The sequence below is a fragment of the Haliotis asinina genome, chromosome 3, assembly GCF_037392515.1.
Source record: "Haliotis asinina isolate JCU_RB_2024 chromosome 3, JCU_Hal_asi_v2, whole genome shotgun sequence".
Lineage (NCBI taxonomy): Eukaryota > Metazoa > Mollusca > Gastropoda > Lepetellida > Haliotidae > Haliotis > Haliotis asinina.
In genome coordinates, this window is record NC_090282.1 from 19,176,041 (window position 1) to 19,197,752 (window position 21,712).

A 21,712-nucleotide genomic window follows, 5' to 3' on the forward strand; every position below is an offset into this window, starting at 1 on the left:
ATGTGCTTGACACATTGTGCCCATGTGGGGAGTCGAACTCGGGTCATCAGCGTTGGGAGCGAACGCTTAACACGCAAATCATCGTTCTGCTCCTGGTGTTATATTTGCACTTTTCTTGTTGGTTTTCACATTCCTCAATTTCCCAGGGTGTGGGCTAGGTTCAGGCATGACACGACTTCGTTTCTTGTCAGCATTATCGTAGTGACTGACGTGCTATGAAATCTGTATTTTCAACAGAAACGTACATCAATATTTTATTTATTTATTTATTTATTTCATGCCACTATCCAGCTCACCTGCTCAAAGGCACTTTGTTTTCCCATCGATCACTGGATGTTAGTCTCAAACGGAACAATTATCAATCTCAAATCCTTGGGAATTATACAACTCTTGCAGCCTCTAGGCGCAGGTGGGTGGACTGGGACACTGTCACAGCACTTTGTCCAAGTTTACTGCACGTTTCTGTGGCTGCAGGTTTTTGCATTTATTCATGTGTTCACCATCTAGTCATATACCAACGGATGCGGGAGTTCGATCGTTAAAATGCGCATGGTTGTGTACTGCACACCGAAACACCGATAGCGTCTGCACACAATGTTGACTCCCAGGTTTTTACCTTGCCCCCAGATTTCCAGAAGTAATCACTCAACAAATTATTTGAATACAGATGTCAGTCCGTAACTTCTCGTCACCGTTAATGTCATGGCCTAGTAGAAAATATATGCAGCAAATGTATGTCAGGGGATGTTGAAGATGAGCTATTATATATAAACGTATAAATATGCGAATCTAAGATTAAAATACCTTCCAGGTACATAAAGATACCATTTGTCATACACACTCTAAAACACATCATTATGCATCGTTCTCAAAATATACGCGCAATCTCCACAAAACTAACAATTGATGGTTTTTTACCCTGTTTCTTAATCACGTGACATTTATTGTTTTGTAAATGTGAAATTGTGAAGAAATTGCCTTAATACCCAATCTACTGAATAAATGTTTGCTTTGTTTCTCAGATACAGCCAGAAACTAAGCATGTATATATCCAAATAGTCATGCTACAAAGTTTCCCGGCGAAAATTCTCTGCCTGCAGATAATGTCCCACTGGTAGCACTCGTCCCAAAACATTATCAGCATTTCACTAGACGGATCTACACCCGAGACTGTGGCCACTTTCCCTGGAAAGGTTCAGTCTGACGTTGCCAAAGCAACGTAAAATGTTTATGTTCCAGATCGCCCAGACCTTCCCCGATTTGATCCATGAATGCCACTGAATTTCGCTGAAATGTCCTTTGCTTAAAGTATGAAAAAGTTATTCCCTTATCTGCATGTGCTCTGATTGAAGAACTTTATGTGAGTTTCCTTGTTTGAGGACATTGTCCTGTAAATGTGATGAAAACGTAGGTGGTCATTAAGAAATCTAGTGTGTCAATATATCACTATTTGAGAATCTGGAAAAGCCAAAGAAACAATTTACTTTAACCATACACACTGAATCACCGTCACCATCAACATTTCGTCCACTAAATCAGTGAGGGTATTTTCGATGATACTGTTAGGTCTAATTTAAGAGGACAGACTCGGTCATGTGCTGTTTCTGGTAAACAAAATGTCATTACATTATGTCGTCAATGACATTTACATGGGCTTCTCTTGATACACAGACATACCGAGTACTCTTATCCTGACCCATCAAAGAGGACCGAGTTTTGGTATTACGCCGCTTTTAGCAACATTCCAGCAACATCACGACGGGGAACACCAGAAAAGGGCTGTACACGTTGTACCATGCGAGGAATCGAACCATAGTCTTCGGCGTGACGAGCCAACTTTTTAACGTCTAGGTTATTCCACCGCTCCGAGGGATGACGATCATCTTCCAGTGGTGAATAAGAAATAAACAGCGACATCATGTTTGTTTTCTGTGAACTTAACTGAACCATCCTCAACTCCTTCCATCCTCACTATGGGAATGTGGTTCAGAGAGTAATATGATGCAGTCAACATTTTACAACGGATTCGGATTTCCACCTGTGGGTCACAACATGTCCACGATATTCCTTTCTTATTTGGTCCTGTAAGTCCAAAGAATTCTGTTTCGGCAGTTCATCGACACTGAAGAGCGAGTGAGTGAATTTGGTTTTACGTCGCACTTAGCAATACTGAAACTATGTCAGCGGTCTGTAAATAATCTGATCTTATAACATAATAACCAGACAACCCAGTGATCAACAACATTAGCATCGAGCTACGCAAAGAGGAAACGCCTCGCCTTCTAAGACAAGCATAGGAGATCAACTGTAATCCGGATCTTCACGGGTCTCGAAATGCTGTAAACACTTTTCTACCCCATCGCCCATTTAAACAAATGGTTGTCAAGTCTGTCACACTTGAACTGTGAATACCAATGTCGCAAGCCACAAAGGTTACAGATCTACTAAACTTGGCCAGATACTCAGTTTTACACTGCGCAAACACTGCAAAAAGTTGTAACCCATGAGAAATATTGCCATAAAGGTATTTTGGTATTCGCAGAAATTATTGATAAAGTTGTTTCGGCAAATATCTAACACATGTACATAAACTATAGAAGTTTTTCTTATGAATATGTTGAGATAGGATTCTCTTACAGTCTGTGAGTCTTTTCAGTGCTCGACCAAGGTACATTACCGATCAAAGTTTGTAGGAAATCGTGTGACAGCGTATCCCAATATTCGATCGCTTCTTTCTTCATATCTTCAATAGTCCCCACACATAGGATCAAGATCTGGGCTGGGCCAGTCTAAACCAAGCATTTTCTTCCGACAACCACTGTTTTGTGTAGCCCGCAGTGTTTTTTGGGTCGGTATCATGCTTCAAACTCAAATTATCATCATACATTTTGGGGCCGTTGGAAGAAGGTAATCAGATGTTAACATATCATTCCTTCGTTTTAAAAATACACAACAACGTCACCCCACGTCATGATATCCCACCCCACATGTGACATTTTGGGCTGTGTTATGGACGTTGGTAGATAGGGTACGTATCTGTTGGGTACATTTTCACAGTTCGGAAAATGCCCCACAGAACTTTCATCATACAACATTATCCCAGTCTTTATTTTCGTGAGCCCTACCCATGCCAGTTTCAAACTGAAACATGGGTCTAATTAACCATTTCAGACAATGAAATACTTTTCTCGTGTGAAATTTAAAAGAGACATTACAAACAGTTATGGTTACACAAACTTCCGATCCCTTGTTTCATAAGAAAACGGTACTAGAAATTATTTTTAAGTTAAATGTTCAAGACAATCGTATTTCTATGTTTTATGTCGAGGTATAGGCAGCATGTCGTAAAGTTAACAGAGTCATCACAGACTGCCCCTATTTGAAGACGTCTCACAGTGATTCACAGTTCATCTGGCTCCCTGGTTACACCTGTTGTAAGTGTTTTTGAGCTCATTAAGTGAGTGAGTGAGTGAGTTTAGTTTTACGCCGCACTCAGCAATATTCCAGCTATATGGCGGCGGTCTGTAAATAATCGAGTCTGGACCAGACAATCCAGTGATCAACATGAGTATCGATCTGCGCAACTGGGAACCGATGACATGCATGAACCAAGTCAGCGAGCCTGACCACCCGATCCCGTTAGTCGCCTGTTACGACAAGCATAGTCGCCTTTTGTGGCAAGCATGGGTTGCTGAAGGCCTATTCTATCCCGGGACCTTCACGGGTGCGCTTATTAGGTGTATATTTGTAACGAACAATGTGACTAGGATAATATCAAGTCTTTACAAGACCACCAAACGTTTTTAGAGGCCGAGCCTCGTTTTGAGATTTGTCAGAGGACGCTGCGAGACAGCGCCCACTGCACGGCGTGTTTGCAATGCTAAGTTGCACAAAAGGACGGGACCCAGTCAGCAAGTAATGTGACTGCTGTGTAATCAGAGTTGAATTTGACTAGCATACAAAATACGTCACACCCTTTCAAGATCACAAGAACCAGCTCTCTTTTCTCTTGTGCTGTCAATTCTGCCGTATCAGTAATGGATGCCGTAGGAATTCTTGGTGTAGTAAGACCCATTCTTAAGCCTACAAGAGTTGCCTCCCATATCGAGTATCTTACTACATATTGTTACACCGATTTTAAAATTATCAGTAGTTTTTGGAATCAGACTTCCCCAGTCATTGTAGGGAAAACTGCATGTATCACAAAAATTTATCTCGAAAGTCGCTGTTTTTTAAGTATACTGTTTATGTCCAAAGTAGACTCTTGACTTCTCTCTTGTAATATTTTAAGTAGCATCTATCCGGCCGATTCACTTTATGAATAGGGAAGAGGTACACTCAAAACGGGAAAAGCGCAGATGGTACAGACGTTTGAGGCAACATAATGACTGCCGAATTTGGAAGGTAGTTCTGATTGGTCAGTCACAGGTTCCAAACCACTATAGTAACCTTTGACAGACACAGGTGACACCTGAATCTCATGTTCACCTTTTCTAAATTGTTGTCCGTAAGTTAGCAACATGCTGAAGTTGGGTTGCTACTATGAAGAACCAATACAACACGATAAAAAGAGCAAGAAATGATTCTGACAAAGCACACATGTATCTGTTGCATGCTATTAATTACAAGGTCATCCCTGGGTAGGGTTGCTGAACGTAGGTTCGCTCATGTCCCACGCCACATTCTGCATCACTTCTGGGTGAGAGGTTACCGCGCGACCCGTATATTTCCGGGTGCAGTCTGTAGACAGAAGGTGACCTGTTGGAAGTCTTCCTTGTCTTGTAGGCCAAGAGAACCACTGCGATGACGATGATGAGGACCACGCCCAGCAGGCAGCCCACGAGGATGGTGAGCACGTTGGTGGTGCGCACAAGGTTCTTTAACGTTGCTGGAGTCTCCAGGGAAGGAACGTCAGGCTGGAAGTCATAGTGTATGCTGTTAACGTGTTCTGAAACAGGGAGTTAATTGTAGATTTGTTATGCGTTAATATATACGCAGTCCAAGTCGAATTTTCATTATCGCAACTGTAAGAAAACTGCCTTATGCCACCCTGACACTTGCACTTATTTTGCCTCCGCACTGACGCGCAAAGTGTCGTGGGAATGCGTGTAATTTAGAAAGTATGTATAAAAGCGTGAAGTCAACTTTGCGCTTTAATTGTTCGCGTCCAGTTTCCGCGTAGGTTATGCACTTTGCACGCAATGCGTGACCGAAAATGGTGTGGGTTGTCACCCAATGTCACGCTATCGCACGACATATACACCTCATCAAAAGTAACGCACCACCCACATTTTAAGAAAGTTGTACATAAAGATGACAGTGCGAAAGAAAATGGTATTCAAAGACCGATGAATGGGATATTTGTGATTTTTAGGTATCTTTGTCAGTTCACACTGGCAAATCACCAGTAAAAAATGGCAGTACATGAGTTTGAAGCAACATCTTTTAATGACAATAATACCAGCCAGAGCAAGCTCCTGAAAAGTATTTCCACCCACAGTTATTAAATGAACACAAGACATTGAATGTGCATAGAAATTGAACCTTACATAGGACAGTTTCACACAGAGAAATGTCATCAATATCTTGGGTATCCACCTCAGGCAGAAATGCTCTCAATGAGCCTCCGGATCCTCCTCAATGGTATTCTGTTCCACTCCTCCACCAAAGCCTGGGATAATTCCTGCAGGGAATTGACTGGAGGTTCCTCCTGCTTGACCTGGCCGCCCAGAATGTCCCACAGATGCTCCAGGGGGGTGAGGTCAGGGCTTCGAGCTGGTATCGTGTCTATAGCATTGTTCGTGAGAAACTGGCGAACAGTATGGGCTCGACGAGGTCTAGCATTGTCGTCCACGAAGACAGGTTGGCTTGCAAGATTCTGGTTGTCAAAATGCGGCACCACATGCTCATTCAGAATCACATCCTGGTATCTCTGTCCATTAAGATTGCCAGGAATAATGACCAGATCAAGCTTGCAGTCAAAGGAACAGCAACCCCACACCATGACACTACCTCCTCCAAAAGTTACCTCCTCCTGGATGTTTCCCTGGTGATATGCTGCTCCTCTTGACCTCCAGACTCGCGCACGGCAGTCTGTAACGTGCAGGATGAACCGGCTTTCGTCGGACCAATGAATGCGCCGCCATGATCTAATGTTCCACCCCTGCCTTGCTGTGCACCAATTTAGACGATCCTGTTTGTGCCTGGGGGTCAATAGTGGTCTTCTGACTGGACGTCTTGCTCTCAGACCTGCAGCATGAAGACAGTGTCGGTGGACAGTGTTTAGAAAGGGCGCCTTAGGTTCAGTAGCTGCACCCTGTTGAGGAATGGATTACGCCTAGTCATTCGAACCAATGCTCTGTCCTCCCTGGCATCTGTTTTCCGTGGCCTCCCTGTCCTGGATCGGTCCTTAACCTCTCCTTTGTCACCATGTTTGGCAATTAACCTGCTAATCGTAGTGTGGCTTACATTCAGTTCTCGGCCAATAGCACGGCATGACATCCCGGTCCTGTACATATCAATGAGCTGCCATCTTTGTCCTATGGATACCATTTTAACCAAATGTATGCACAGAACAACCTATCGTAAAAATCATCACTGGAAAAATTGTTAAGTTAGGTTAATTGATATTGGGTGGTGCGTTACTTTTGATTAGGTGTATATTTTCGTGCAGATCAAGTATTGTTGGCGCATTGTTTACATCTAGTGTATGCATTGCCACATCCACTTCGCGCATGCGTGAAGCAGTAGTGGTATTGTTTGGTCCCGCTTTGTCCCGCTTGACGCCACTCTATAAAAATAGCAGGCATCACCCCTCGCTTAACGCATTGCTGTGGACCTACATGACGTTGAGCACCAGAGAACAAGCTGTTATTGCAGAAAAGGTGTCTACCAACAAGGAAGATCCAAGAGGTTAATCAGACATTACCTTAAACTTTCCCACGACTTGTTCCAAGAGATTGTGGAAACGTTTACCTCTCATCTTGAGAAGAATACATTTACGAGAGAACTGCTAGAGGTAGGACCCAAGCTGACAACCACTCTTTGCTTCCCTAGCCACTAGTAATTCTTATGCAAGTCTACAGTACAGCTTCAGGGTTGAACTTAGTACAATCTGCAAGTTCTTGCTAGAGGTCTTCAAAACCATCATTGAGGTCCACAATCACGAAGCAGTCAGGCGCCACAAACTGACGAGGAGTGGTAGGCGGTTTCTGAACTTTCACAATTGTCTGGGGGCAGTGGATGGCAAGCGCATTTGGGGGCACAGCAGGTGCTTCAGAAGAACTGTATGTATGTATGTATGTATGTGTGTGTGTGTGTGTGTGTGTGTGTGTGTGTGTGTGTGTGTGTGTGTGTGTGTGTGTGTGTGTGTGTGTGTGTGTGTGTGTGTGTGTGTGTGTGTGTGTGTGTGTGTGTGTGTGTGTGTGTGTGTGTGTGTGCGTGCGAGTGCGAGTGCGTACGTACGTACGCATGCATGCATGGATAGATGGATGGAGGCATGCATTACTTGTGTCCTGTTGGCGCCGTTCCTTGACAAGAAAGAATGGTCTCAACCTGTCCAATGGTGACTACAAATGTGGACCATGACGTTTGAGGAACACAGGCTCAAGTACATGTTAAGAACTGTCATTACTACTCTCTAAATTCGTTGTGTAAAGGCAGGTGTTAAAGAAAGTGCATTTATTTATTCTTCTTTTTAAATGAACACCCTCAGTCTCGGGAGTTAAGAGGGGAGTGTCCATATCCTTGGAATAAGGTGACAGCCCAAGACAAAAATGGATCAAGTGTCAGGGTGGCTTAACTTTGGACAACCGTGGACCCGCAAACCGATCCGTGTGGACAAGCATTCCTGAATTTGTTATTTTGTAAGCGTACTACTAACTATCATATGACTTGAAGGGATGTCTGTGTGTCTGGATGTCTGGATTTCTGGATTCCTTCTGGATATACACAATGTCTGTCAAAAATCCTATGCCTCCCCTTCAGACGTTTCCTCATTGTTTACTTCATCACAGTATGGAATTCGAATATAATGAACAATTAACAAAACCTAAACAAAGTGGTCTTTGGGCGGCTTCTCCATCTAGATGAACATGGCAGTGCGACAGGAATGACTAATCACTCAAAAGTTTTCGGTGGGAGGGGATGTGGATTATTTCTAATGAAGGATATTTATATCGTCCCACATTGTTTTGTAGATGCAGAAGAGTAGTGAGTGAGTTTAGTTTTACGCCGCACTTAGCAATAATCAAGCTATATGGCGGCGGTCTGTAAATAATCGACTCTAGACCAGACAATCCTGTGATCAACAACATGAGTATCCATCAGCGCAATTGGGAACCGATGACATGTGTCGACTACGTCAGCGAGCCTGACCACCCGATCCCGTTAGTCGCCTCTTACGACAAGCGTAGTCGCCTTTTATGACAAGCATGGGTTGCTGAAGGCATATTCTACCCCGGGACCTTCACGGGTCTGCAAAAGAGTAACATCAAGGCATTCGTTAGAGAATACTACCGCTTCACACTTGTTTTGAATGTTGTGTGACGCAACAGATTATAGCGTTCTGTATATAATCGGGCCTGGGCCGGACAATCCAGTAGTTGAGATCATGAGCATCGATCTACACATTTGAGATATGATTATAACCACATTAAGTGAGCGAGTCTGAACACCTCATCCAGTTAGTCGCAACCAAAGAATGGGTTGCCGAAGACCAGTTCTATCCTTCTACTAACCTCTGTCCAGGTCACTGAGCACTATCCCGAACCCGATACAGACAAACGAACCAATGGTGTTCTTGCAGATCTGAGCCATTCTAAAGGATTGGTATGGACACACGTTGTGCTTACACTCGTCGAAGTCTGGAAATAAACAGACAGTAAACACAGACCCGATATATTCGTGAGTCGTGAATGGAGGAGTAAGAGGTCGAGGTGTCACGACACAGGTGCCTCACCATACTATACGTATCTCGATACTGGGGACACAATACTATACGTATCTCAATACTGGGGACACAATACGATACGTATCTCAATACTGGGGACACAATACAATACGTATCTCAATACTGGGGACACAATACGATACGTATCTCAATACTGGGGACACAATGCAATATGTATCTCAATACTGTGGACACAATACAATACGTATCTCAATACTGGGGACACAATACGATACGTATCTCAATACTGGGGACACAATGCAATATGTATCTCAATACTGAGGAAACAATACAATACGTATCGCGATACGCCTTTTTGTGCGTAACAAGGAGCTATTACCTCGATGGGATGGTAAGTTGCCTCATGTTGAAAACCCGTAAACAACTAATCAAAGTCATTTCTGTTATAGGTAGATATTAATAGAGATAGGAAACTACCCATCAGCCAAGGACATCACTCACTGTGTGGCGTGTTAATAACGACATGGTTCCAATCTAAGCATAATAACACCTGTTCAGCAATATCAGCTGGATGTCATGTTCACCTTTATTGCATCCATTTACCTTCACAGTTTCTCCGATTCTCTGTGAGATTGTAGCCAGGTCTACAGCTGCACGTGAAACTTCCTTCAGTGTTTTTACACAGCTGCTCGCACGGCCCCTCGGTCATGCACTCATCAACATCTGGAAATACACGTACACGCAGACAAGGCGCCACTGTGAGCGAATGTTGTTTTGCGTCGCAATATTCGAGCTATATCATGGCGGTCTGTCGAAGTTGGCAAGGCTGACAAACAAATCAGCATTCTCGTCAAAATTAATTCATGACTGAACAGGGGTCAGAAACATTAATTATACGATTCTGACCCGCTATATTGTAAACGACACGATACACAAATTCGCAGATGGCAACATGTACATGTATTATACAGCCAAACAGTATCATCCCTACCTCAAGAGTACCCAATACTGATAGTTTTCTGGTGTGTTTCGATAACTAAACATTTATTACTTCATGACACAAGTGGAGCTCAACTATCCATCCGACATGATACTTCGAGATATACAGCAGCGTCTCAACAGGAGGCTGGAAATTTCTGAGTCTAACTGTGCGTTGTGTTTATAGAAGGTTGTGTAAAACAGGACATACTGACAAGTTGTATCTGAGTAAGTGAGTGAGTGAGTTTAGTTTTACGTCGCACTTGGCAATATTCAAGCTATATGGCGACGGTCTGTAAATAATCGAGTCTGGACCAGACAATCCTGTGATCAACAACATGAGCATCGATCTGCGCAATTGGGAACCGATGATATGTGTCAACCAAGTCAGCGAGTCTGACCACCCGATCCCGTTAGTCGCCTCTTACGACAAGCATAGTCGCCTTTTATGGCAAGCATGGGTTGCTGAAGGCATATTCTACCCCAGGAACTTCACGGGTCCATGTTGCATCTGAGAAGCATCTAGAGACATCCATTGAGGTCCAGGTCATGCGTATGTTTACCGACACATCTGCTTTTATCAGCGGCTAGAGAGTATCCTTCTCGACAGCGACATTCGTGGGAGATACCGATGTTGACGCAGATCTGCTCACATGGCGAGGGAGTCATCTTACATTTGTCAGGATCTGAAATGTTTGAAATGCTTCTTTGACCAATAATGGCTTCAAAAGGCATCGATCAAAGCAACAGAGATACGATGACATGTGTCAACCAAGTCTTCGAGCTTAACCGCCCGATTTCGTTAGCCGCCGTGACAAGCACAATTACTGAAGATCAATTCTAATTTGGAAAAAAGATTAATTGGAAGGACAATGTTACCGTCAATGTGTTTCAGCGTACTGTTGCAGTGACATAGTCGTGATAATAACAGCTGTGTGTATTGCTGAAAGCCGCACTCCGAAATACCAAAAACTCATTACGGCGGATTTTAACAATTTATTTCGTGACCAGACAACCCAGTGATTGATAATGCGCGCAAGGAAACATTATACAAAACCCATGCAAATCACTGAGCCAGAACGCTCCATCCATCTCAACTTTCGACCAGATTTGGCTACATGTGGTCAACTCTACCGGCGATCTGTGTTCGTTTCGTTGACAAACTCACATTTAAAGAGTTCTCCTTTAGGTCCAGTGGCACCGGGTTCTCCTATAGAGCATAAACAATGGCACAAAGCATTACTGAAAACTTACATTATAAATGTGATGCATGTAATGAAGTATTTTAAGGCTTACTGGGAAACTTGGACAGATACAAAATTCACAAATGTGCACCCACAAACTGTTTGATTGTAAGGGGCGGTGGGGTAGCCTAGTGGTGAAAGCGTTCGCTCGTCACGCCGAAGACCCGGGTTCGATTCCGCACATGGGTACAATGTGTGAGGCCCATTTTCTGGTGTCCCCCGCCGTGATATCGCTGGAATATTGCTAAAGGAGGCGTAAAACCAAACTCACTCACTCACTGTTTGATTGTGTAATATGTAATATGTTTGACATTTGAAATGAATGAGCTATTGCATCTAAGTCTACTCATAGCACAAAAGTAAAATCGTAGCATTCCGAGTTAAGTCGTGTTCTGTCACCTTGATACACCATTACGGAAACAGAGCGAGTGAACAAGTAAGGTTTTGACATTATATTGCAACATTCTAGCAGAACCACGACAGGGAACAGTAGGAAAGGGCTGGCCTCACACATTGTATCTAAGTGGGGAATCGGACCCGGTGCTTCGGTGTGACCAGTGGTGGTCGGTGTGCTTTGACCACTGGGCTACCCCATCAGCCGGAAACATTAGACCCTTGTCTAAGGCTTATAGTATCTTGACGAGGGAATGGGGTTTATCATTTCCGTCAAGACGTGTTAACTTTATGTGGGATAATACAAATGCAGGAATCGGTGCGGGTCTTTGACCCTTACCGCTCTGGTATGAAACCTAGGTTACGTGGAGGCAAACTGAGAACACACGTAACTCTGGCCTTTTGTCAAGCTTTTAAATAGAAGACACATGGACGCTCACTTTTTGTAAGATTTCATTTTCTTCGAACGTTGCTTATCATTTGCTGTACAGTATACGTTCAAATAGTCTTTGTGCACCAACGTAGACTTCATCTTGATGAGTAACAGCACACTATCGTCATAGTGATTTATTTAACATTGTATTGTTTTCTTCTTTTAATCTCAATAATAACACAAAACAAAACAAAACGAAAAACTTACCCCTCAAACCCGTGACCCCCGTTGCCCCAGCATCTCCACGTGTCCCAGTCAGTCCTGGCGGTCCCGTCTCCCCTATAGGGCCCGTGCTCCCTGTCTGTCCAGTGACAGCAGCCGGACCCACTGGACCCCTTGATCCACGGGATCCAGAAACACCTGTAATGCCTACTGGACCTCTCTGACCAGTGAGTCCAGTGATTCCTGACACGCCAGGTGGGCCAGCGTCTCCAGAAGCTCCGACTGGGCCTGTTGCTCCACTTAAACCATCCTGACCTGAGCGGCCAGTTTCACCATGCATTCCGTTGTCTCCCTTGGAGCCTGGCAATCCTGTAAGCCCTGTATATCCAGCAGGCCCTCTTAAACCGGTAACGCCAGTTGAACCTGTTATACCTGGTGCGCCATCCTCACAACAATGCATAGTTATTTCCTTTGTGATGAGCTTCATTTTTTCCGAATCAGAGAGGTTTACCCGCCTCCCCCAAAAGTCATAATTATATCCCGTTGTTTGTCCTGAACTATCACTTGCAGGTCCAGTTGCCACAGCATCACCTACAGGTCCAGTTGCCACAGCATCACCTACAGGTCCAGTTGCCACAGCATCACCTACTGGTCCAGTTGCCACAGCATCGCCTACAGGTCCAGTCGTCACAGCATCACCGGGCAAACCTTTTGGCCCATACCTGTTCCCTACATTCTTCTGCCCTGGTGTTCCAGCAATACCATTTCTTCCATCTTCTCGTGACATGTCAGCGACACCCATGATACCAGGTGCTCCTCTAACGCCGGGGTATCCAGTTCGCTTAATTTGTCCAGCCGTTCCCAGAACACCTACGGATCCTGCGAAATAGGAGACCTTGTCTGTTTGCCGTTAATTGTCCCACTAAACAATTTCCCCACTATGTGACGGTAAATGTTCAAACCTGGATCAAACGATCCAGATACCAGTATCAAACGATCCGTTTTGTTTGTTGTTTAATGCCGCACTCAATAATTTTCCAGTTATATGACTGCGGTCAGTAAATAACCAAGTCTGGGCCAGACATTCCAGTGATCAACAGCACAAGGATCGATCTACGCAATTGGACTACGATGACATGTATCAATCAACCTGGCCATCTGATTCCGTTAGTCGCCTCTTACGACAAGCATGGGTTACTGAAGACCATTTTTAGCCATTTTAGACTGCGTTGTCGGAGTACCAGGCACGTCACTGATCCAGAAAACAGATTCACTCGGTCGCCACATCTTAACTATTGTTTAGGCCTTTTTAGCAATACCCCAGCAATATCATAGAACTGGGCTTCACATACTGTAGCCATGGGTACTGATCTTGGGTTGTAGGCCAATCGACATTTACAATGGTCACCAGCGTAACGAAGAGGTGATGTTTCCAAATGATACAGTTGAAATGAGGATGAGAACTGACAGTATCAATGCCTATGCTACCGGATATCAAGAACGCGCGTTTAAAATACAAAAGCAATGGTCTCTTCAACAGTTACAACCAAAAAGAGATTCATATGATGATGTCGGTGAGTTTCAATGTTCAAACCATTGTAAACTTAACTTTTTCAATAAAATTGTCATTTAAGAACAAGTTTTAAAATCATCGAATATTAACGTCCCACCGAGAATGCCCACGTACCGATGTCTATGATTGCCTCCACCATAAAGAAGTAGGTCTTGGTGAAGCTCCGACTGCCGTAGGTCTGCCCTACCATCAGTGGGTCGGGGACATTGTTGGCTACCATCGTTCCGCTCTCCTGTCCAGGGATGGTGTAGGAGATAGGGCCAGCGTCCTGGTCGTACCTCCATCCCACTAATTGGCCATTGATGACCAACGGAGGCTCGGTCATGTTCGCCTAGACGTGACATAGCTATATTCACGCAATAACGTACGAAAAGGCAAAATGCCGTTCTACAAAGCGATCTAGAAAAGATGATAATTACACGATTCTACACCTCAGTTATCATAACCGTAGTGTAAATGTTGTCGTGATGTGGTGTACTCGTACAAAATACCAAAAACAAAAGCCAACTGGTAAGCTTGATCTTCCGAAAGAGTACTATCGAGTAATCTTGTTTTTACCTAAAATACGTTACTCAGTGAGCCAACGAGCACTTAGGCCGGAGGTTCGGTGATACAAAAACAAAACTATACGCGTGGACTTTGCATTACGCATGCTATGTAAGGAAACAAGAAATGTTCTTTGCACAATATCCGAAAATAGGGAGTCGAACCCGGTCCTAAGTGTAGTAAGTGTTGTAATCTAACCCGTGGTCCTGATAACATGCATACTTACGCAATGCCTGCCCTGCGTCTTGGGGAAGACAACATTCTGCTGGAATATAAGTCTGTATCCTCTTTCGGTCTTCTTGAAGACGAAGAACGTGCCCGTGTAAGTCATGTCGAAGTTTTTGTGGATGTAGAAGCAGATCTGGATTAGTCGCCCAGACACCAGGGGGAACGCCTCGTTGATGAACAGCGCGTTACCCCCCTCATCATAGTATTGTATCCCAGGGGTAGAAGCGGAGAACCCGATAGACGTCGTGTGGGAAAAGGCTTTAGGGTAAACATGGTGGAAGGTAACAGGTTGTGGGTAAGATTTGCAAAGTGTGTCTGACGTTTGCAAACTGAGTGCAACACACAGAAGGGAGGGTGTGGGGTTAGTATTTTCGATAAGACTAGGGAACTAAACGCGGAGATAATGAGGAGGGGTTAACGCTGGAAAAGACAGGAACAGGTTAGGAGGCCGGTCTTGTTCCGGGTGGAGGAAAAGGAGTATTCCAGTTATGAGGCGGCAGACTGTAAATAATCGTGTCTGCCACCAGACAATTCAGTGATCAACAGCATGAGCATCGATCGACGCAATACGATGGCTTACGATGAGACTTGTCATGACAAACTGAATCGCATTAGTTGAAGAGAAGAAATATAGGAGGTATATTTTTATGTAAATATAAAACGATATTTAGTTTTAGTGGTCGATGCCATGGAAAATACATTTCTGAAGCTCTACTTCAGCTCTAAGCTAACTTCATCACAGCAAAATATGTACTAGTTCAATGGTCGATCATGGAGTTTTGCGATGACAAACAGCCAAGTTTGTGCTTGTTTGTTGTTTAGCACCACACTCAGCAATATTCTAACAATATGGCAGCAGTCTGTAATTAATTGAGCCTGGGCAAGATGATCCAGTGATCAACATAATGACCATCGATATCTGTAGAAGGATACGATGTCATGTGTCAAGCAAGTCAGCAAGCTACCGTTAGTCGCTTATTACGACAGACATTGGCTGATAAAGACCCATTCTAAACCGGCGATCTTCACGGCATTAATTTTACAAACAAGTCATGAAGACACTTTGTCAAGGCAAATACAGGCTATTGTCACAGGTAACCTTCACACTACACTTTATACGTTAGAAAGTGCAGGGAATGCAATTGCAAGAGAAAACAAAATCGCTCACCCTCGACAGCGTCCTTCACGACAACTGCGACTGCCAACACCGTCACACACGCCGTCATTCGATGAAGTCTCGGCGTCATCCTGAATGTCAGTATCATGTGTTAAACATACTGACGTGTAGGTTGTGCGCATATTAATTATGCGCAGGTGAAGTTCAACGGTTGTACGTCCGATACAAATCTGAGTGGCCTGTGTTGCGAGTTTAAAAGCCATTGTTGAACACAAACATCCAGCATTAATTTATATCATGAAATGTAATAACCTAATAAACAAAACAAAACAACCCATGCTGTGTTAGTATATAAGTGAACAAGAAATGACATCACCTGTCTTGAGTTGAGAACAGACGGTTCAAGCGACCGTGAAACCCGTGCGTGATTCCTTATGACACATCACGTGAGCTCGTGCACGTGCTGGGCAGCCTTGCTGGTGAAAATGTGAGACTGACGTTTCATAATTTATCCATGACCCTGTGTGTTTTTTTACTTTTCGAATACTAGTATTTCATGTCAATATGTCCAGCCCGGATACGACAGCAATGAATGTGTACGTCCAACACAAGTTGGATTTGTCGACGCTTAAAAAGAATCTTTGCCATAACAGGCGACTAAAAGGATCGGGCTTTCAGGCTCGCTGACTTGTTTCCAATTGCGTAGATCGATACTCATGCTGCTGATCACTGGATTGTTTAGTCCAAACTCGATTATTTGCAGGTCGCCGTCATATAGCTGGGATCGATACTGCGGAGTACGGCGTAAAACTAAACTCACTATAGAGAATCTTACGCTGAGAGTCTTCGTATAGAAGGGGTCTTTGTCGGCACAGGTGCTGCACATACAGCGCTATGCCAAAAGTGGGTTACCATTGGTGAAATTTCCATAGACATACAGGTTAATGCTGTTGCAAGAATACTTTTCATCAATTTAGTTTCAGTCAAACTGCAGTTTAAGCGTTCCGCCCGCAACCTCCGCTTGAGACGCAGTCTATTCGTTGGGTTTAATTAGAGGTTTTAGGGGCTTTCTAAAACTAAAACACCCCAATGTATTCTGAGTCTAATTCATAGGATGATACAACCAACAATCCCGGGTTACGGGTTGAAAGTGACTCATTCATAAACAGTGAAAATATAGAAACGTAAGTGGTAGCTGAAAAGCCTAAAGGAGGACAAATCCATTTTCTTCAACCCAAAAAGCCACTGTAGCTGTTCCAGTCTGCCTGATCGCTAGCGGTATTATGCATCCTGAAATATATGTTACTATGTATACGCGTTTCTTGTGTAATACAATCGAATGCATCTCTTACAATAACGTCACGGTGCCAAGTACAGAACCCAAGTATCTGTCTGAGAAAGGCCCCTTAGGGTGAACATTTGACAAACATGTAACATGTTATACTTTAGGTTACACTTCCTCAGTAAAGTACAGATTCGAACCCACACTCTCACCAAATTGCCAGCACACAAAGCCAGTGATCTAACCCATCTGAAATAATCCACAGCCCCCATATTATCAAATCAAACCAAAAAAAGAAATGAAAGTGAGGGTCGTAGTTTAAGATGAAGTAAAATGTCAACAAAAACATTACTCTCAAACTCTCTTCATATCTTGTATTGTAGTTGTTCAAACACAAAAGTATTTTGAAGACTCACTTAGACCTTGAAACTCTTAAAAACACAGTCGAAGTGACCTTGAAAATTAACTGAAAGTCACCTAAATGTCTGTGCCCTGCACCTTTCCTAGATAAAGTTGGTGTGAATATGAAGAAAATCCTGTGAACTGTTCTTGAGATATCTCGCTGACAAGGTAAAACGCTAAAGTCCCCCTTGTAACCTTGAGATGAAGGTCAAAGTCACCAAACCTGACTGAAACCTTTCTGTTACTGTGATAAATCTAGAAACCAAATATGAAAACAATCTAGTCAACGTTCATAAGATATTCCAGTCCGTATGTACAGATGGACAGACTGAGCCTAACGTGAGGCAGGGAATAAGAACATGTGCGACATTGGGTTGTTACGTAAACCATGAAAATCGCACTGCTTATTTGACATGGATTTGGAAAAGCATATTTAGGACAACTACACTGAAGCTATTAGGAACATGAATCAGAACATTCATCCACAACTGTCTGTAAACCATCAGTTGACTGTCAGTTGAGTCTATAACACAACAATAATATACATGTTTATGACTTTATTCCTGAGAATGTGAGTAAGTTAGCATACATGTGTTACACTGAGTACATTCGTAAAGGGAGCACTGACTGCATGGTAATACAAACACATGTCAGAACACCTAGCTGCCTGCAAGGTTAGACTGATGATAGAATAATCCTTGCAGCTAACCACAGACCACAGGACGGATAGAACATGTCAACAAAACAATAAAAGATCACATATGTTCGGAAATGTGACCTTCATATGGGAAAGGTTATGGAGGAATGGAGTACTATGTATAGATTAACTGTATATACTTGACTTTGTTATATCACATCAGGACACACACAGGAGTCAGTCTGCAACTTGGGAGGTTAGTTTTCCGTTTCTTATTACAGTATAAAGATAAGTGTAATATACTTCGTATACAAAGACATATTTATGCTTAAGTATTTTCTTTCAATAAATATTACGTATAGCTCAACAAAACGTCACAAGAGAATCATGGCACTAAAAAGGTTATTTTGCAATCTGAACTTTATGAGAATCGATACAAATTTCACAAAGTAGATCAATATATTCATGCCTTAGTAAATTGCGAATATTTAAACAAAACTGCAGTTAAGTGACACATTGCTAATGTGATGTTACGCAAAAATATTTACTAAAATACGGTTGAGATTGCATAATTTAGACAAGTAAATATAAATAAAGTTTTGCAGGGAACACAGATATGTGAAGTGTATCTGCACCCACCTGCTATGAAATGCTGTATATTTCAGTCAAATAATATTGGGAGTTTCACTGAAACATATATCCTGAAACTTTTTGATGACTTGATAGTGTAAATCGATGGTGTAAATCGACAATGACAAATTGAACTAGATGGTTTACAACGTGAGGAACATGTTTCCCATGTAATATCAGTGGTAATATTTTGATTGTTGTCATTCTATATATCGTTCTCTAATCAAATAACAAAAAAATAAAGAATCCGTTTACACCGTTGTGTAACAGGAAGCGCATGTGTAAACCATTTGCAAAAGCAAATCTCTTCTGTCTGCACCATTTCAAAGTTAAGGTGATAACAATCCAAACTAACAAAAATGTCTTTTAGCACCAAACTTCATAACTGGAAAGATGAATTTCGACACATGGACTATAAGACCACAGCTTGATGTGTGCTAAAGAACCTACAGCATTCATATGCACACTTGCAGCACAGAACTACAATGTCTAGTTAAAGAACAACAGATTGCCTGACAGCCAGCACAAAACTTATATGACTTGTTTGAGACGCATGGTACAGGCTAGTTGAGCCTGGGGATGAGCTTGGTCAATACTGACTGGAAAGATTTACTGACTGACTGATCCGGATAGTCAGTGTGTGGTCAAGTCCTTTCAATCACCACTGCTATATCTATGAGTTACCTCCCTTACTATGATCAGTTACCTCCCTTACTTTGATACACCCTTGTCATCATTGGCCATAATCCTTCCTCACCAACAAAGGGGATATTTCATCTCTGCATGAAATGCACAATATAACTGCAGGGTTGAACTGCTTATTGCACCATCACCTTATCTAACCTTAAACAGAAAACACTGTAACATTTCCAGACAGCATATGCCAAATAAGTACTCAAATATGAGCGAAAAATAATCAACACCTGCTTGGAATGCACAAATCTGATTTCTGTGAGCATGGAATAGTAAATTCTTGCAATATTTCAATACATAAGACCCCTACTTAACAAAAAATGGCTTGACATTAGGCTACAAGAGATTTATATCGATTCTTGGGTTCTCTTGCATCAGGGGTAAAGAGCATTTTATCGTATTTAGGTGGTATCAACTTTCCAAATCCAACTGACCTCAATGCTGACCAAACATAAACAACAAAGGACAAAAAAGGGATCTGAACCTTTGATCGTCAGATCCTGACACAACTATGGGACATAACTTGTCACAAAAATTGTCTTGTCTTAAATAGATCGGTCCCCGTGTCACATCAAATATCTTTATGATTTAGATTTCATGCAAAACATTAACAAAGTAGTGTTGAGTTTTCTGTTTTCTGCACACATTTGCAGGTTACATATTTAAGAGTACTGTACATATCCTACACTTCTGTGATGGCAGCAAGTGAGGACATTAACACATGGACATGAACTAAAAAGTTCAACATTATGCTGATGGAATGACAAAGGTGATCACAGCTGGCAAAGAATACTAAAACAATGTTTGCATTCTAAACATTTAGACAGAATATGTATAACAAAAATGAAAGAATAAATAATGGATAAAAGGTAAATGTATCACAGGTTCTATGAATGTGCAACAGCTATCCACCATCAAGGAACAATGAGAGACCATCATGAGATCCATAATGTTAGCAGGAAATTATGCCACATAGTTTTCACCTAACAACTCTTTATGAGCAAGATTTGAGAAAAACAAATACTGACCTAGGATATGAGATTACATAAACACCAGGCATGTAAACTTTTATGTTAAACATGTAATCCATTTTCTAAAGAGTATAATAAATTGAAGTCATTAAGTACCTTAGAGCATAACTGTTGAACACTTTAATAGAACTGAAAATTAAAATTTACACAGAATATTTGCACAGAGTTAAGATTGATAGTTTCTGGCAATAGTGGACGGAATGAACAAAAACATGACTTCAGTATTAGGTTGACTTTAAACAAGTTCATAAAAGACTACTCTGGAATGACTTTCTTCTGCAAATACTTGAACAGCTACATGGATTTCATCCATAATATGTGCATTTCAATAGAAAAGTTTGCAAAAGCACCATTGACATTTTAACATCATGTCATCTGATCTATTTCAACATTTTAAAAATGGATGTTTTAAAATCAGTCAACAATGCAACATGAAAAAGAGAACAAAGAGACAACCAACACATATTCTTCGTCTTATGAGAGCACAGTTTCACAACTGTAAAATATCTGTCTGAATGAAATCAAGTGTATTAATAGGATACATTTGTTGACGTTATTGATACTTCAAACATTTGTTATTATAGAAGTTCAAACCTCTGACTCAAGTTCCACAAAGTGATCATTGAGCATCAATATTGAACTCCAACTTCCAGTATGTTCTTACAAACTGTCACTGGTCCTTTAGACCTGTCCACAATTAACAGCAAAGGTATCTATGAAAAAGTTGAAATAACTACCATATTTTACTGTAGATAAGCCAACCCCCTAACTTGACCCTGAAAATCAATGTCAAAATGGTATGTCTTGTACATGAGCCGAACCCCCTCGATGACTTTTGGCCAACTCACACCAAAGGACATCTAGCAGTTAGATGTAAAATGTAAGTACATTTGGTGAGAACAGTATCTAATAAAAATTATTCTAGAACCTTGTGTTTGTTTTCTATTTTTTGCATCCCAACGATTATTGTTCTCATGTAACAACAACAACATGCCATTTTGTGAAATCAGTACAATTCAGAATGAGTCCCTATTTCATCATCATCTTTATAACTGACTACTTTGGTGATTTACTGTTGGAATTATATAGCTCTGTGATTGCTTTGTGGAACTGCACAGGGTCATTTGAAATCATCATGGGGACATCCTGGGTGTGACATTTCCACTTCCAGGAGTCTGCCAGGTTCCGGATGAGTTGAGGAAAGCAAGATAGACTGGACCGTTGCTGCCACAGGAGATGTCACTCATCTGGGAGGTGGTGTCTGGTGACCGACTCCGGTCAAGGTCATTTGAGTTGACATTGTAGTCTTTGGTTGGACTGATGTTCTTCAGTGTTCCATCTGTGTATGCTCCTGTGGAGGACAGTATGGCCTGGGCTCGAGACTGAGAGCGGGATATCAGTTCATTAATTTCCTCGCTGCGACTCTTGTACTTCCTGAAACAGAAGGCATTT

General features: G+C 42.2%; 2 protein-coding genes across 4 annotated transcripts in view; both read right to left on the reverse strand.

The window, feature by feature from the left end:
• Window positions 1-4,228: 4,228 nt before the first annotated feature.
• On the reverse strand, window positions 4,229-16,243 carry LOC137277612 (uncharacterized). Of its 3 annotated transcripts, none has more exons than XM_067809422.1 (10): window positions 15,962-16,243; window positions 15,637-15,716; window positions 14,467-14,726; window positions 13,809-14,025; window positions 12,167-13,000; window positions 11,058-11,099; window positions 10,453-10,575; window positions 9,515-9,634; window positions 8,739-8,864; window positions 4,229-4,948 (listed from the first exon to the last, which is right to left on the reverse strand). In XM_067809422.1, the coding sequence occupies exons 2-10, from the start codon at window positions 15,713-15,715 to the stop codon at window positions 4,623-4,625; spliced, it is 2,127 nt and encodes a 708-aa protein (XP_067665523.1). In that variant the 5' UTR covers window position 15,716; window positions 15,962-16,243; the 3' UTR covers window positions 4,229-4,622. The 3 variants fall into 3 exon arrangements, with proteins under 3 accessions (XP_067665523.1, XP_067665525.1, XP_067665524.1); XM_067809424.1 differs by having other exon boundaries at window positions 14,467-14,888; window positions 15,962-16,016; XM_067809423.1 differs by having other exon boundaries at window positions 4,568-4,948; window positions 13,809-13,926; window positions 15,962-16,080.
• Window positions 16,244-17,812: 1,569 nt separating this feature from the next.
• The window catches only part of LOC137277614 (uncharacterized), a 70,899-nt gene continuing 66,999 nt past the window's right edge, over window positions 17,813-21,712 (reverse strand). The window contains exon 38 of the mRNA XM_067809425.1: window positions 17,813-21,694. Within this exon, the coding sequence (XP_067665526.1) occupies window positions 21,394-21,694 (301 nt within the window). The 3' untranslated portion in view covers window positions 17,813-21,393. The remainder of the gene's footprint in view (window positions 21,695-21,712) is intronic.

Excerpts from the sequence above, each read along its gene's own strand:
- LOC137277612 (XM_067809422.1), bottom strand. The coding sequence starts at position 15,715 with ATGACGCCGAGACTTCATCGAATGACGGCGTGTGTGACGGTGTTGGCA. Across the intron at positions 14,026-14,466 it reads AGACGCAGGGCAGGCATTGC|GCGAACATGACCGAGCCTCC; the intron begins GTAAGTATGCAT and ends TGTCACGTCTAG. Across the intron at positions 4,949-8,738 it reads GCTCAGTGACCTGGACAGAG|AACACGTTAACAGCATACAC; the intron begins GTTAGTAGAAGG and ends TCCCTGTTTCAG.